At 36.2% G+C, this 18,924-nt stretch overlaps 1 protein-coding gene across 10 annotated transcripts in view; it reads left to right on the top strand.

Annotated features, from left to right (window-relative positions):
- The window catches only part of LOC105231941 (aminopeptidase N), a 186,356-nt gene that overhangs the window by 60,648 nt on the left and 106,784 nt on the right, over positions 1-18,924 (top strand). For all 10 annotated transcript variants that reach the window (XM_049449254.1, XM_049449248.1, XM_049449253.1 and 7 more), the window contains exon 2: positions 15,006-15,675. In XM_049449254.1, coding sequence (XP_049305211.1) covers positions 15,651-15,675 — 25 coding nt within the window. In that variant the 5' untranslated portion in view covers positions 15,006-15,650. The remainder of the gene's footprint in view (positions 1-15,005; positions 15,676-18,924) is intronic.

Below are 18,924 nucleotides of genomic sequence, written 5' to 3'. Positions count from 1 at the left end.
TGCTCGCAACAAACTCCCACTTTCATTTGACCCTTTGGACACCAAAAAACATATACTTGTCTCAATAAAATAAAATTTTAGTTTTTTCTTACATCATACGACAATATATTACATCATAATTGGTTGATGCCACAAAGCGCATGGACAATTGAAAAATGGAGCACAGCAGAAATTAATAATAACACAATGAGAATGGCATTAGTGACGGTTGATTGCTCAAATGACAATTTGATTGATGCGTTTTGTGGTTGCTCAAAGAAAAATTAACAAAATTCTATAAAAAAAACCATAGAGCAAACTATAAAAAAATCCATAAACAATCTATGCACAAAAATAAAAAAATAACAGTACTTAAGTAAATCCACTAAACGAACAATGAAATAAAAATAGAAATTAATTAAAAAATAAATAACTTCAGGGTAAATAACTAACGAATTTTTTATTTATTAATAAAACAGTAGTCACATCAGCGCGTTAGCACTAACGTCAACACCAAAACCACCACAACAACAACATTAATTACAACAAGCAAACCCACGCAAATCGAACAAAGCACGACTGGTCGAAACTAAATCACATCGAAATTGTTTGTGTAGGTGCCGCTGCCGCTTATGCCTCTTATAGTGGCAAGGCTGTTAAGCGCACGCGCACCACGCACCGCTTACCACCGCTTGTTTCTAGTCTGATTTCTACTCACTCTTATTTACATTAATAAATAAACGAATAATTGAAAGAAATGCATTTTTGATTGTTTGTCATGGAAAAAGTGAAATTATATCGAGGCTCACCAACAAGCATATAGTTTATAATCACACACACACACATATATTACAAGAGCTATCATAAATCGATGGCAGCCGGGAGCACTGACAGCCGATTGTCAATTGTATGGTGGATCACATGGCATCTGCCTACGGCAGTCTCACCCTTTTCAAGTGCATTTCGCTTACGACAAATTGATTGTAATTGTGGTTGTTGTAAGCAACAATAAATGAACGCAATTGCTGTGAATGGCTACATATACATATGTATGTATAAACATGTGTAAATATATATGTATGTATGTAACTGCGCTCATGGGCGCACAATTGAAGGTCAATGAAGATTCTTTTGATTGCGCTTAAATTCAATAAGTTGAAGGGAAATCTAATTTGGATTCGGTTTCTATTTCGTTTTCATAAATCTTTGCCTCTGCCAGAGCAGGAAGAGACGCTTTTTAGCCGCAAGCGCATGCCACAAAAGCATTGTTAGAGGTTATGTGTGTGCTTCAAAATATTTTCGGCGTCTAAAAAGATTTTATTGCTTTTATTTAATATGTTCTACTACATACATACATACATACATATCTACAAATAATTCAGACCGGGATCAGTTGGCGCCACGCTGAGTTCAATATCATTTAAAACAAATTAGTGTTTGTTTCGACGTTTATTTATTGTTACACAACTTTTGTCACATGATAAAATATGATTATTAACGAATTTTGATCGAAAGCGATCAGTTCTGACTTTCATTTTAATTAAGTGAGCTTAGAATCATTTCATATCGACAAAAAAAAAATTTTAGATCACTCCAATTAGCAATAAAATATCGCGTATTAAAGCTTTGTTTTATGATAGAATTCCTGAAAATTTAGCAACCTCTGCATTCCAAAGGACACCTAGTTGTGTACAAAAACGTAAGCTCTTAGGAGACAGGAAATTTGAGACAAACACTCAGTAACCGTAGTCTCTTCATAGTTAAATGGGATTATAATCGAGATATGGCGGTCCTAGTCAATGTCCGATATTTTTGTGTAGCCAGTCAGTTTCCTGGATATTTACTTGTACGACAAGTCATTTGAAACAGTCACACCTCTTGGTTTATAGACGTTGTCGCTATTTCAGATTGGTTAACTGTTAAGCTACGAATAGCACAACTGAATACCGTTTTCCTTTATCCGCCACTCATCTCGCACAAGGATCTACTTTAATAATGTTAAGGTTAGATGCCAGGTTAGATTAGGTTAGATGCCTGATCAAAGTCGCATGTGGACTTTGTGAGGTCATTGAAAGAAGAACTCCTAAGTTCGAACAAATAAATTAGCAAAACGCTTTGTAGCCAATACAAATTTGCACAGGAGTTTAATTTCCATTCCCGCTAGTTCGGTGGGATGCCTGAAGGTATGCGCTCCCAAGTTAAGTTACACGGAACAGTCAAGAAGGAAGTGTTGAGTTGTTTCAACCTCATCTTCTATCAAACAGCTTCTGCAGATGGCGTCTGGTAGGATTTCCTGTCTTAAAAGCCCCAAACTAGGGAAAGAGTAGCCTTACTGAGGGCAAATTGATCACTCGATCTTTTGCGATCCATCTTGGGCCAAAAAGCTTTTGTGGCTTTTCATGCTTCCTCATCAGCTTTAAAGTTTCCTGCGATTCCCCTGTGGCCTGGTACCCATCCCAGTTTTATCACAAAGACACTCGATGCTATTGATAGCGAGGTTACATCTCTTTAAACAGCCCGAAACGCCCTGTTAATGAGTTCAAGGGTAGTATAGCCGATCTGCTACCTGAGTGGATGGTCACCATTCTGAAGACGGCTGCACTCCGAACTTTTAATGGCTGTACCTCGGCCTGGAAGACACTGAAATTGTTAGGAAGTCTGAAACTAAAGTTGATAGACCTGACCGTAAACCGCTCCACCAACCTTCCTCCAAGCTTTTACACATCCGTGAAGAAGCTAGCTGCCCCTCTCCTCCAACTTTTTTTTCACTCATAGCTCTTTCGCCGGTATATAGGTAAAGAAGGAGCCGCCAGAGTTCGGTTTGGCGACTCCATAATTCAAGTAATCTGGTATGACGTGGACTTTTAGAAACTCTCTGAGTCTGATGACAATTTTCAAAGCCATACAGGTTTCCCGCGATGCCCACGAGCAATTGAAAAATACCCCTCATGTACAATTATTTTCGTCTAAGAAATTTGCAAAGTACCATTTACGTAAAGCTTCTAACTGTGGCCTAGTCAAACAATAAGATTAAAATTTGCTAAATGTAAATACATAGTACATATTTGGAACCCATCAAGACTTGACTTCGGAAACTGCTTATCTGTGTTGTATTATAACCCCAACAAGTTTAAAGTCGCTTTCCAATGGTTGATTAATTTTATGGTATAATTTTAATGGTGGAAATAACGACCGTTTTTTAGACGTGTGGTTTTTAATTAGGCAATACCTTTTTAGTATTTGGACTTTTTGACAGTTCTTACTTGCCTTATACTGAGTGTGGCATGCCATTTCCTAATGAACAGACTTACTTCTAAAAATTTTTTACCAAATGATGGGTCGGTTCCCGCGTCATATCACGCTTCTTCCAATATTAGGTTAACAGGTTCGTCCAGCAAAGTCAGTAATTCGAGCCGCCAAAGATTGCTTACGCAAAACGCTTACCTTAAAGGGTTACGCGCATTCTCAGACACGCCGTACTGTGTCCTCTGAAAACGCTTTGCTTCTGTGGAGTAGACTATTGAAGAATATCTGAATGAGTCCATCGATATTTAATGACTTTTTCAGGTCTGAATTGGAGGATGTTGATGTGGACGAACTTTGTTTGCAACAAGACGTCGCTACATGCTAAGCAACCAACGAAACCGTCAATTTCTTGAAGGAAACTTTTGATGAGCGCATTTTTTTTGCGTATTAAGCTTGTGGCGTGGCCTCCAAGACCACAAAGTACACTGGAAGTTTTCTTAAGGCCTGACGTGGAGCGATCGCTTTAGGCAAACATTTTTTTGTTTTGGTACAATTATGATATCGAACTCTAAGGAGTGGCAGTGTGAGGTGGTCACCACTAAACATTTTACCAAATTCTAGGATACATATTTTTGTAGATGTCTCGACGTTAAAAGAGTTGTTTGGATATGACAAGTAATGATCTCAAGGAAAATACTCGTACACGAAAAGAGTCTGAATTGGGATTTGTTATGCTATATATTATCAGTGACTGAAACCATATAATAGAACTTCGAAAAGTAGTCAACTTTAAATTTGCACACCCACTATTTCACATTAAAGCATACCGACAATTTTTTAAAATGTATGTGTAGGAATGTATGAATGTGCATATGTACACATTTCGGTGAGTAATATCGACAAAACGCGCAATACCAATTTTAGTTGGCCTCCAAAATAGTCTGTCGTTTTAATTAAAAGCACAATAATTCTTCTAAGGCGACGGTCAATGGCGGAACTGTCGTTTGTCTTCGTGCTTGTCAACACCCATTTGCACAACGCTCGAAAACGCTTACTTGCATTGCGCGTCTTCGCAGCGCCAAAAATGGGGCGCGAGTGTTAGCATACTTGAATAAATATTTTCCAAGAATTCGTCATTTTTTTTTTGAATATTTCGAAGTGCTTAGTTAAAAAATATAAGTCGAGCATTAATTTATTGATGAGCGCTGACCGCAAACCCACGACGCCCCAATCACTTCAGGCCGCCTCGTCGGCTGTCACTTGGCGAGCGATCGCTATCTGCAACTGTACATTGTGCGATGTGTTTGATAAGTTTGTTATATTTCTTGACAGTTCGGCTGGCAATATGCTAACGACCATGGCTGTTGTTGTTGCCACAATTACACTTGGACAAGTCGTTGGTGGTATGTAAATATGTATGTATTACTTAAATGTGGCGGCGCGCAGAATTTTCGCTTTTCGTACTTCATTACGATTGCGTGTACTTTGGTTTGCCGCAAAGTTTTGCTTAAAATTTGTGTGTGTTGCTTTTGTTTTTACTTTCTGTTGCCCAAGCGGCGCTACTTTTGTTCAATTGCTATCAGTTTAATCGCGACTTTGTCATTGTTCGGTTGTGGCTTGGTGGCTCGCGTTGTTGGGGCGGCTCGTTATCTGCGCGCCTTACTCTTGTCGCTGTCACTCAAAAGCTTGTCATATTGCCGGCTTAAAATTTTGGTGGGTGTTTGTCGGAAAAAAATGGTGCTCTGTTGACTCGAAACGCCCTCACTTTGGCTAATAATTTCCGCTATTTTGCTGATCGCTTGTCGTGATAAATTTATTAAAAATTGCTTTTTTATTTGGTTATTTATGATTTCCATGAATTATGCACTATTTAGCAATGTGTTGTATATGTGTATGTGTGTGTGTTGGTCGGTTGTTCGTTTGTCTTAATCGTCTTAAATTTGCATGCTGACATGGAAAGTGATCCGGCGACAGTGAGCAATTAATATAGAGATATTTGAAATTGTGTCACGAAATTTGAAACACAATTCCAGGAATTGAAAAATACTAAGATAATGCAAAAAAAATCAGAAAAAATATTATTTCCAAGAAAATGATTAATAACAGTGAAGGAGATAATTGTGATCTCGCATGGTTTTAAGGTCTAATATTTCACAAGACTTCTGAGTGAAATATAAAACTGTTTGAAATAAAGTCAATAAGTAGACGAAGGTTCACCAGTGGTAAAATATGGCCGACTGTAAAGGGTTATACATTTCGAGCTTATCTATTTACACTCGAGAGAACGTTCTTTGACATTTATTTTTTGAAGATTATCTTTTTCAAATGTTGGCCGCCGCTACGCCTCAGATGGTCATACATTGGGTCCAATTCTCGATGACTCATTCGAGCATTTCAACTGGTAATTGGCAAATGACACGCGTGATGTTTTGCTCCAAAGCCTGAATCGTAACGGGATTGTCCGCAAAGATATTCGATTTTACTCGTACATATCCCCACAATAAAAAGTCTAACGGTGTGATATTCATGCTCTTGCTCGGCCGCCATTGATGGTTACGTTCTCACCGTCATCATTTTTGAAGAAATATAGACCGATGATTCCACCAGCCCACAAACCGTTGCTTTTTCTGGATGAAATGGCAGTTCTTGAATCTCTCCAGGTTGCCCTTCGTTCTAAATGCGGCTGTTTTGCTCGTTTAAGTATATGTCCATTGAGCCAGAAATAGGTCTCAACGCTGGTCTTGGCCCGAAAACGTCGGATCTTATTGGTACTTTTCAAGAGCCTATAGACTGAAGGAATGTGGCTTGAGAACATCGAGCGGCTTCAGCTCTTGCACACGCTGTATACGCCTTGAATTTAAGATCTCAACGTAAAATGCGCCAATTCGTTCCATACGTCAGTCCGAGTTGCTGCGAAGTGTCGACTCTCTACGGTCTTCTTGTACACTCTCAGCCACTGATGCTACATTTTCTTCACTGCGTGGTGAACGTGGTCGATTCGGTCGAATATTATCCAATAATGAGTGCTGGGTCACAAGATGGCTGATGATGTTTCGAATAGTACGCTTAGTAGGCCGATTATGTTGACCATAAGTTGAGCGAATGGCGCAAAACACCTTTTTTTACAGATCGTGAATTTTCGTAATAAAGTTGGACGATTTGTAAACTTCGTTAAGGGGTAAGTCTTTCTATAATGAATGCCAAGATAATGCTGAGCAAAAATAACATGACAGTTTAACACAACTCACGCGTGATCTGTCACAAAGCGGCTTTTGAAAAAAGTACCTCTACTTGGATGACCCATTAATAACACTGTAAGTGATTTGTCGAATATTTTTCAGCATTGAATTTTTTTGTAGAGGGTACAGACCTAGAAGGTATCTTCGATTACGGCCAAACAGAGGTAGAAGTCATAAAGAAAAATGTAAATAAGGTTCTCGCTTGAAATACCTTTCCTATATTAAAGACATAAACATAAACTTTGACACACCCCACAACGATAAGTTTTTTAATAACTTTACTGTATGTATGTAAATCGTTCGGATGGAAGTTAGCTGTGTGGGACTTACACTCCTTCCATGGCAGCATAATATTTAAGTATTGGGGTTAGAATGCTTCTAGAGTATTCTGCAAATTACTGTAAGGCTGATAAACTTTTCAGGCGAGGTACATTCGAAATCATTTCATCTAAGAGAGAGTTCTTTAGAGTTCTAGGACTGTTTTCTGCTTTGGATATATGTACTTTCTTATAGGAACAGAAGGGTGGTATCAAAAAAAAATTCTATATTTCACTATATCGCAACTCTGGACACATATTCTATGGGCTAACTGTATAAGTTAGGTGTGATGCATATGTATGTATATCAGCTAATTCCATTCTAATTTTTTATAATTAAGGTTCAAGTATTTTGATATTATTTTTTGATATTAGAACATTGCAATATCATTTAAGTTTTATGTTATTTTTTGTGCTCTTTGGGCACGTCTGACTCATTTCGAAAATGTGATTTATACGTCGGGAATTTCGATGCAAAAAAGTTTGGAAATGGTCGGAATATGTCTTTAAGATACTGGTCTTTAGATTGTGGACTAAATAGTTTAACATAATGAATATTGACAGCTCTGAATTTGTCCCCTTAAAGTAACCTCCCAATATATAATACTATCATTATTTCTTAATTACTTGAATACCAGAACTTCTGACAGCAAAAATATTCTCACAAAATCTGGAAAACAATTTTAATCACCACATACTTGATCATATCAACCTATTTGATTTATCCCAGTAGTTCGTTCGATTCGTCACTCTGCAAGTTTGGTACATTGAATGTAGCTGATAATATGATCGCAAATAAACAGGCAAAATTTAGTATTATTTACATATATTAAATGATTATATCGTTGCCTTGAACAATGATTTGGCCAAATTTCGCAAGGATATCTCATTCGATAAAAAAGAAATTTCATAAAAAACTTGACTTGATCCGATGTCGACAGATCTGACAAATGTGCAGCTTCTTGGAAAGAAAACTGAGTGCTAAATTTCAGATGGATAATTCAGAAAATGAGTGACTCTGAGAGATGGACATGACTAAATCAACTATATTCGTCAAGCTGAACATTTATACATATACATATGTATGTATATATACATATTTTACTAAATACATATATATATGTGTATATGTACTTTACTAAGCTTTAAATTGAAAATACTAATGAATTCAAAAGATAATCGTCTAAAGATATTCCTGCTGGCAAATAATAATTTTCGCTAAATTTTATAACAAACACATTTTTTTATATATTTTTGGAACATATAAAATCCACAAAATAAATGGACGAACATGTTTTCATTTGCATAAGTGTGTAACTATTCGCCGTTATGTGCTGTAGCACTATATGATTTTATCACCCTGTTTAACAAAGATATTCATACAATCATATTATATATGTATACTCTATTTTGCTCAAATAAAGCCGACTAAAAGTCAAATGATAATTAAATCTTCATAGCAACAGTTTTTGTGTAAAAGTTGACGTCATAATATACTGTATATTTACTATGTGGATGATACACATGTTTACATACAAACATATGCATGGCCACGTTGAGGCATAGATATGAGTTTAATGGGGTTTTATAGCTCTGAATACAAACTAATTTGCAATTTATTTGCATTAAAATTTAGTTTACGCACCGATGTACTTTTTTATATAAGTATATATACAGTATATAATATATATAAATATATACATAAGTATATATACATATATATGTATATGTATATATATGTGTATATTAGATCACCATATATAAAAGGTAATAAGTAACATATTATATATGCACATACCTCCTTAAACTGTTGTTGTGTATTTGCATGCGAAGTCGATTTGAGCTGTTTTGTCTGATTATCCCTTATGTGCACTAAGAGAATATTGAATTGTTATTATTTTCCCTTATGTGTATCGCTCTAAACGTCATCTATAACAATTGTTTCACTAGGAATATACTCTGAAATAGAAAATAAATATTAAATTTGTATTTAAGTATTGTATGTTTGTGCCACTTAGTGGTGCCACATGCGGGTTAATATAAATATTTGCGCAATACTAAATTAAGAAAGCACTAAAATTAGTGAGTATAATAAGCAAAACAACTTTTTTTGCATTTGACAGTCTATGACTTAATACTCAGCGAAGTTGTGATAAACACTTATGCAAATAAATTTTAAATTTTTCTGTTTTGCACCTTAAATGTGCTAGCGGTGTTCTTAAAACAGCTAACGCTTGATTAAAGTAATAAGCAAAACTAATTTTAATAAACATATTTAGTCACGTTCGTGTGAGATTATAAGTACTGAGTACAATGGGTATGTACATAAGTACATACATACATACATTTGTCCACACATATAATATAAAACAATTTATTCATCGTTACAAAGAGAGCGTAAAGAGATCTTCAAGTGTGGAAAATGAAAGCAAAGTGCTTCCTAATCCTGACGGAGCTTTTGATATTCCACAACGACAGTTTGCACAGCCGTATTAGTTTTGCGGGGATGCCAAATTCAGACATAGCAGCATAAAGGCTTTTCGTGTTGTCAAAAGCAGCTTTAATATCGACGAAGAGATGGTGTGTATCGATCCTTTTTTCACGGGTCTTTTCCAAGATTTGGCGCATGAAGAATATATAAACAGTTATTGATTTTCCAGGCTTAAGGCTACACTGATAAGGTCCAATCAGTTTATTGACGGTGGGCTTCAGTCTATCACACAGTAAGCTCAATAGAACCTTATATGCGATGTTGAAAAGCCTATCCCTACATACTATATCCTCCTTATCCGACAAAGCGCTTTGAGCATTTAAAAAGAAAGACTTGACAGTAATTCCACTTAACAATACATATTCAAAGCCATGCTAGTATGACGTCACCTAAAATTTTGTTTAGTTTTTTGTTCTCAATAAACGACTCTATTACTTTTACAGCTCCATTACTTATTTGTTATTATTATCTTTTGTGAGTCAACCAAGTCCTAAAAAGTACAAAACACCGAAAAAAATAACGTTTCATCGTGGCAAATAAGGAATTTTTGCATACTTATTCACTAGACAAGTGACAGCTCATCTCTGCGCTGTCAGCACGTCATATGAGACGCCATCCAAGCGGTTTGGACAGCTTAGACCCGCACCGCACCGTACAATATAATTACATTTTTATCACAATATGCATGATATCTATGGCAGTTTGACAGCGTTGACGATTTGACTGACTGCCGTCGCCACTGTGTTTAGTTATATGCAAACAAGAAATGAATTTTATGAGCAAAAAATAATGCATAACATATTTACATACATTTGTAGTTACAGCCATTCTGCTGAACTTGTCTCATTTTGTGGCTCATTAAAATTGCTCGCAAGAACCGTATGTGCAGCGCACAAATGTCAAGGCGCACTCGGGCAGACTAGAAGCGACTAACTTGTATTTGTTTTGATATTTGTTTTTATATTTGTTTTTATATTTGTATGGGTACAAAAGCACTTGAATTCGCAAATGCGAGCATACGAGTAGAGGCCAGTCCGCATGGCATCCATGCATATTTCACTTGGCAAATATGCAGATCTTCCTGCTGTGGCGGCGGAGACAGCCGCGTTGCAGGCGCTGCTAATTTTAGACGCATTGCTACTTTGTAGGCGTGTAAGTGTGTATATGTGTATTTGGTATAACTAAAAAGGTATACATGTTTACCACTGACAATGGCACTGACGTGTGCTCGTGGAGACTGACGGTTGGGCGGTTGGCGGCTGGTGGATACTTACTATCGCACAGGCAAGCTGCAATAAATCTCAGTCAAGTCGGCAGGCAGATATAAAACGGGAATGTTTGCAGAGATTATATTTTCACTTGAAATATAAACAGAAAGTGCTGAGTTCGAGCTGGCATGTGTATACAGTACAGTGTGGTTCATGTGTGTTGGACCATAAGATTTCCTTTAAAAATTAAAAAGAAATCTTTATGTTTTTGATTTAATCGAAGAAAAAGCGTTTTCTTCTATACCGAATGTTAGGGTTACTAATACCCTTCACAGGTGCATTTCCTTATAGCATAAAAGTGAATAAAAAGATCGTTATTTCGATCTATCAGTTTGTATGACAGATATACAAGTATGTTATAGTCGACCAATATCGGCTGTTTCGACAAGCGAGCAGCTTCTTTGAGAGGAAAGGGTGTGAGCAAATTTCAGAACGATATCTCAAAAACTGAAGTTGAATTTTGAAAGTTCTTTACCCTAGTTTACAGTCATGCCTTTTCATTGGGGTCATTTTTAATGTGGTGGCTCCCAAACCTAGCGCACAACCCTGTGGAGAAATGGTTCGCATTCTCACTTCAGCTCGCGTTCAAACTGATTTTCTTTGGCTACCCAGAGGATACTTGTTCTAGGACCGGAAGTCGTGAGCTGCTTGAGCCATATGTAAAAGTTTCGTTTCTGGCCACTACCAAGCGAATGTCTCTATCCTCCAGAAGAAGAAGTTTACTTCATTTTGGGACTGTAATGCTAGAGTCTGTTTCTGACTAACTTTGGGCTCGTAACACATAGAAATTTTTGTGTTGTACTCAAAGGGTGTAAGGGTCAAACCAACCAACTCATATTCGTAATCAGGATACCTTTAATACTCCAAACAACACTTCTTCCTTCAGATTTGCTGAGTAAGGCTATTCGATTAGGTGGCTAAGTAGTCGCTAATATGAAAACACATAAAAAAGAGGTTTCGTAAAAAAAAATTGTATTTTTCGAGCTACATTTTTTGATTTAGCTACCGGAAAATATATAATAATGACTTTCAAACTTTTCATGACAAAATATCGTATGGCCAGGAAGCATTTTATGAATCACCCTGTACTCTTACGTACAAGTGGACACACGTCCTATATAAAAGATCCCAGTGCATCTTGGGATGATTGTGCATTAAATAGATGAACTAACAGACACATGCACATATACACATGTACATACACAAACACACATACAGAGTACATTTCAACTTAAATGCATTGTGTTGATTGTGGCTTTTACAATTATGAGTGTAAACTTCTTGTTTGCTTGTTTAACGCTTATTGTGTGTATTATTGCAACAAATTTGTTTGCTTGGAAACGCAAGAAATGTGGCAAGGTTTTCCTCGCTTGTAGTGATGGACGCGAACTATTATATGTGGCGTGCGAAAAAAATTTCTGCTTAATGGTGCATGGTGTCGATGAGGAATGGCGAGGAACAAAAACATGTTCGAATGAAATAAATAAATACACAAATACAGATGAATAAGTATAGAACATGTGTGAATATCTAAGGAAATGTTCGAACTTTCTGGGAATGTAGAGAATTTAAAAGTGCATTTATTTCAAAAATACTACACATAAGTCTTGAACGTATGCAAATCTATTATAAGAATCGCATCTAAGACACTTCAATTATTTTTTTGACATTGCGTGATTTGTTTGTGTATATTTCGCGTATCTGCTTTCTTCTCCTCATTTTTCGGTTATTTAAATATTCTGGCCGGGCTTTACTTTCTTTAGACTATTTCTATTAACAGTCTTATAGCGGATTGTCGTGTTGGGGAATGTTTATTATCATTCGAGAGAACATTCTTTTGCATTTATGTTTTGCAGATTATCTCTTTTAAATATTGGCCGCAGCTAAGTCTCAGATGGTCCATCCGTTGAATGCAATTTTCGATGAATCGTTCGAGCATTTAGACTGGTAACTGGCGAATGATCCGTGTAATGTTTTGCTCCGAGGCCTGAATCAAAGCGGGATTTTCCGTCTAGACTTTGGACTTTACATATCCCAGTGGCCAAATGACCGGCCAAAACGTGAAATTATCTGCTCACCGAAGCGTCTTCTCAATAAATTCATTGATTGATGTGATGTGTGGGAAGTGGCGCTATCTTATTGAAACCAAATGTCGCCGAGATCACGAACATCAATTTGAGACATCAAATAGTCGGTTATCATGTCGCCATAACGATCGCAATTGATGGTTACGTTCTCACCGTCATCATTTTTGAAGACATATTGAACGATGATTCCACCGGTCCAGAAACTACACAAACCGTTGTTTTTTCTAGATGAAATGGTAGCTCGTTAACCTCTTCAGGTTGGTCTTCGACCCAAATGCCGTAATTTTGCTTGTTTACATACTCATTTAGCCAGAACTGAGCCTCATCGCTGAACAAAATTTGGCTCAAAAACGTTGGATCTTCTTGGAACTTTTCAAAAGTCCATAGAGCGAAGCGATGTCGCTTGGAAAGGTCGTGCGGCTTCAGTTCTTGCACAAGCTGTATTTTGTACGCTTTCAATGTCAACGTAAAATGCGTTCTATACTATGTCAGTCCGGGTTTCTGCAAGCAGCGCCGAATGCACTCCCCACGGCCTTCGTATACACTCTCAGCTACGGTTGCTATATTTTCTACACGGCGTGCTGGACGTAGTCTATTCGGTCGAATATTATCCAATAATGAATGCTGGGTCTCAGAAGTGCAGCTGGTGTTGCGAATAGTACGCTCAGTAGGTCGATTATGGTGACCATAAGTTGAACGAAGCGGGCGAAACATATTCTTTACAGAACGTGAATTTTCGTAATAAACTTAAACAATTTGTAAACGTTGTTCAGGAGTAAGTCTTTCTACGACTTACGAGTAATCTGTAAGAAACAGGCTAAGGTTGAAAAGTGCCCATACTTGGATCATCCGTCATTTGCTAAAAAAACTTAATCCCTGGCTAAAACATGAGATACATTGGATCCCTTTGAAAATAGCTATGAATTAATCTGCGATCACTGACAAAGCAGATCCGTGGTCTATTTCAGGAAACCTTAGTTCCATCTCGTTTTCACAAATTCGACAGGTAGTATCAGTTCCGTGAGAGTATTTTTACAACTACAAATCTTCTCATCAAATTAATTAGAGTTTGCAAGGCTGTTTAATAATTATTATTTCCACAAGCTCAATTTTGAATTTCGAAGGTCAATATTTTGAGTTTCGCGACTTCGAAAATTACTTTTCTTACTTTTGACGCAATCTCTCGAAAAAACTTGTTATGGTCCAATGCTCCAAAAAAAGTCGAATTTGTCATAGATTTTTATTGATATTATATTTTAATTATATAAAATTATAATATATCATGACATTTTATAATTATGTGTAATACTAATGAAAATTATTATTTTATTTCATTTCAGGTTTTGCTGTAAATTTACCAATCATTTTACGGAAGAAACGATACTTGTGATTGCATTATTTTACGTTTTAATTTATAAAAATGTTATGAAAAAAAAAATTATCGCATGCGATAAAAATGCAACACCGACTGTAATTCACTCAAATTATGTAATAATAACAGAAAAAGTGAACATAAACGAAAGTTGTAACAATATATTTTTTAATAAAAAATGTCATGAAATATACAAAAAATATTGCGTGCAAAAAAAATTCAATACCAACTGCAATTCACTCAAATTATATAACAATAACAATAAAAGTGAACATAATCGAAAGTTGTTACAGATAAACTGCAGATGTCGGTGGGGTGCAACAAGCAACTTGCAGCCAATCAAACTTTTTTTTTGTAAATTGTTGCTGCGCGCTATCGTGTTATATCGAAACAAAATAGAAACAACGAAATATATGGAGTAGAGCACAAATCAGGCGCGAGAAAATGGGAAAATAAGCTGCGAGCAACAACAACATACCAACAATTGCAGCAACATACAACAAAAAGATGTTAAATGCATATGAGTACATATGTATGTTAATGTATGCATGTATGTGCGTATGTTTGTATATATGTATATGTGTGCGCATCTCAATCGATAGATCATTGCTTGAGGCACACTTTCTCAGCGATTATGCAAATCGGCGCGGTTGCAAGTGCGCACCAACATTTATGTTGCAGCGACAACGCGCAGGCAATAAAAGCAGCTGACTGCCATTATAAACATGCCTACATGCACACATATGTATATAGCATAGTTGTACATACATATGCACGCACATAGCAATAGAAAACTCAATCGAAAGCGACAAGACAACGCGTCTCTTTATCGCTGTGATTGCTGCCGTTATTGCAGCTGCAGCGGCGACGAATTCGCTGCCCACAACCCAATTATTTGCCTAGCTGTTCCCGAACTTTTTACATTTTTTTGTTTTTGTATTTTTTACACATTTTCTACAATTTTTTTTTCTTATTTGTCTCATTTGCCTCTTATTCCTATTTTTAGTGCTTTCTCGAGTGTGAGCGTCGCAGAGTAAAGTGAAAAAAAAAATAATAATTGTGAAATGCAAATGAAATGAGCTTTTCCTCTTTGTCGCCATTGTCGATCGAATTGGATCTTAAGTGTGCCACTTTGTGCCTATTTTAGTGCTGCCAGTGCTGGCGCGTGAGTGGCAAGCGGGAGGCGTGCACCGGTCAACTCGTCGGCATCACTGCAACTTGTATTAAGCGACGATTCAAATTGTTGTTGATTTTTCTACACTTAACTCTACTTCTTCCAAGTTTCGCGTTCGGCAATAAAACCGCCACTTTTGTGGAAATCATTGAGAGAATTTCTAGAATTCCTCAAAATTCAAGTGGCAACTACATGCTTAAGTGTTGCTGAGTGTGTTGTAAGTGCGGAAAAGCTAACAAACAGCGGCAGCCGGAAAAAACATACTTGAGTTGTGTGTTGTTGTTATTTAACGGGAATCGTGAAAACAGTTCAAGAGTGGTTTTTGAGAAAAATCTTCAAGCAATAATAATAAAAAAATAATCAAACATAAAAAATAAAGCAAATATAAAAAAGTTTTAACGAAGTATCAGCAGCTAACGGCGAGACAATAATAACAACAACAAAATTCGTGGCAACAATTTGTACACGTTTGGCACGATGGAGGGCGGCTACGTGAATGAAGGTGAGTGCTAAAGCCGATACCTACACTTATACACGTATATCAACATATCAAAATGTTAACGGTATTATTTATTACATATTGCCACCTAAAATGCAAAACAACGTATCATCAAAAATATTAGATATATAACCAATATATTAACCAATATATAACCAATATATTAACCAATATATAACCAATATATTAACCAATATATAACCATTTTATAACCAAAATTCAAATTTTATTTCAATATTAGTGGTTTCCACTCGTATTATATCGTTTTTCCTTCGCCAGTAAACTTATGCAAATTTATTTTACATTTTTCATTATAGTTTTTTAAATAATTTTTATAAAATATTTTTTTTTTGGCATAACAGTTTTTATTTATTTCATAATATGTTTTTGCTAATATTATATATTTTTAAAATATCTTAATTTTTCGTCGATCGTTTTCATAGTAGAGTAGGCGGTTTCTTTGTTGAATTGCTGCCTTCGTGTAAGCATTAAAATTTATTTTTTACTATAAGTCTCCCACATTTGATAACTCATCTCTTGAAACATCATCAATTCTATGGAGGGGCTTAATTCCAATTCATTCTCAAAAATATAAATCTCATAAAATAAGTGTGATTGAAGACAATATCAAAACAATTACGTTCGCATCAATTTTTTTTATGATACTTTTCATGGTGTGATAAATTCTATTGCGTTATAAATGTTTTTCCCTCGATTTGTCCGTTAATATGTACACTAAATGGCATAAATTATCCACAAAAGCAGCGCCAATTCCTAAATCACTTTTTCTTTCTAGTTGGTTACTTACTGTCTAAGATCTTGCCCCATCCATCGCCAACCATTCCTATCATTATCTCCCATTATTTAATATAGATTCGCCAGAAACCAACTACGCTTTAATTATTCAGGGTGAACTGGGTACATTAAGTTTGTCACGAAGTTTGTAACACCCAGAAGGAAGCGTCGGAGACCCTATAAAGTACCTATATATATAAATAATCAGTGTGTTGAGCTGAGTCGGTTTAGCCATATCCGTCTGTCTGTCCGACTGTCCGTCTGCCTGTATAAATACGAACTAGTCCCTCAGTTTTTAAGATATCGTTTTGAAATTTTGCAAACGTCATTTTCTCTTCAAGAAGCTGCTCATTTGTCGGAACGGCCGAGATCGGACCACTATAACATATAGCTGCCATACAAACTGAACGATCGGAATCAAGTTCTTGTATGGAAAACTTTTGCATTTGACAATGTATCTTCACAAAAGTTGGCACAGATTATTTTCTAGGGCAACAATGTAATCTCCGAAAAAATTTTTCAGATCGGATTACTATAGCATATAGCTTCCATATAAACTGAACACATAGTTACTAAAAGATATGCACCTGTGAAGGGTATATTAGCTTCGGTGCAGCCGAAGTTAACGTTTTTTCTTGTTTTTCTTTACCCTTCTGTCAGATTCAAGCGTGAAATTGCTTTTCTCTGACGAAACGCCTAATCTTTCCAGACTTTGCCTGTATAATCCAGTTTTCCGACTAGTCTACTGCAATTTTTTTTTATCATAGCATATTAACTCTTCGAACCAATACTACTTTTTACTAAACTGATGATTTGAAAAATCCAATATTCTAATCAAAAACTGACTAACATAAGAAGTACCTTAAGAAAACTTCTGAAGTAAAGCTCTAAAAAGAATTTTGAAAACATTTTTTTTTGTGAAAGTTGGTACTCAAAATTTTTGATAATTTTTTACTCCATTTATAAATTTGGACAAAAAGGCGAAGGAGTTAATGAACTTTGATTAATATATTAATATTTTTCTCATAAAAGAAGTTAGTCTTCTAGGAAAGATGGTTTCTTCATCTTAGGAAAGATGAAGGTACCGTGTCGCTCTTGTTCGGGTGGCACAGCCCATTGCTACGAAATTCGGCAAACCTTTTCTTTTTTTCCAATCAAATGCTAATCAACAACTGAGTGCAAAGCGTTGATAAAGCGTTCGTTTTTTTCTATCCTATCTGTTCATTATGCCAAATTGCAAACCACATTTACATAAGTCAAAAAAGTAGCACGAGGGATAAAACCAGCAACTACGTCATCTCAACACTACTTCCAACTAAAAAGTAGCTACAACCAACTGGAACTATATGAAAATTGCTCGACAGCTAATGATTTCACTGTACATAAAAGATAATGCCTCGCCTAAAATTCAAATCGATTCAAAAATTTTCAAGATCACTTCTTCAATTTGTATATTCGACCAAAGCAGTAAGATCAATCAATCATTTATGACATGCTTTGAGCACACTAAAGACTAGAGGAAATTGCATTCAAAGAAATTTATTCTTTTGACACTCGCAAAATTCGTGCATCGCCTTTTGATGTGTTGCAACTTAAGTGGGCGACACAAAGCATACGGCAGCCGTCACTTTGTCCATGGAATGCAAATTTTTTTCTCGATGTTCTTAGATTTTGCATTCGTTTGCTTTACTAGCCAGCCGACGTCGCTCGGCACCACTTCTACCACTGTTCATTATGTCATGATCATGTTTATTGTTGTCTGCGTCATCGCCATTGTTTGTTTGTTTACAAGGCAAAGCCTAACCAAACTGATTACCCATCTGTCCGCCCAAGCAACTTTTCATTCATTGTTGGCGAACGAGCGAACATTCGTTCCACTCTGCGGGCTGTCGAGGTGCCTCATGCGGCCAGAGGAGAATATACTTTTACAAACGTGCATACAAATGTATGTATGTATGTACAATGTTTGTATATATGTGTGCGCAAGTTTTAATGTTCTCTGCATTTATGTTTCGAAAATTACGAAATTAGTGAAATAAAAATGCAATTTTGACTTTGAAATCGTTTGTTGCTCATGCCTGTGACTCGTGTCGCCTCCTTTAGCTTACATTTGCCTATTTATTTTTAAAGAAGAAACATAGAATTATAAATCGCTTAACCACACGCATCATCCCGATGTGCATCTCATTGGTACAAGCAGCTTGCTGTCGTCGAAGAAAGCCTGCAACATTTGGCACCTGTGTTTCTGGCTCTTGCAGGTCCACATGCAAGTTAATACCACCAGTTCATATTACATGAACATATTCTTTATCTGTCATAAATATGTAACATGACACTTATGACCCATATGGTCCGTATTTAAACATTATATGTACTTTGCTAATACTGTCCGCCTTAGGTGGTCCAAAAATATAAATATATAATTGTAAGATGAATCTTTCCACTTGAAACATATGT

Source organism: Bactrocera dorsalis, chromosome 2 (assembly GCF_023373825.1).
Source record: "Bactrocera dorsalis isolate Fly_Bdor chromosome 2, ASM2337382v1, whole genome shotgun sequence".
NCBI lineage: Eukaryota > Metazoa > Arthropoda > Insecta > Diptera > Tephritidae > Bactrocera > Bactrocera dorsalis.
Note: the sequence above shows the minus strand (reverse complement) of the source record. Positions and strands in the feature narration are given on the sequence as shown.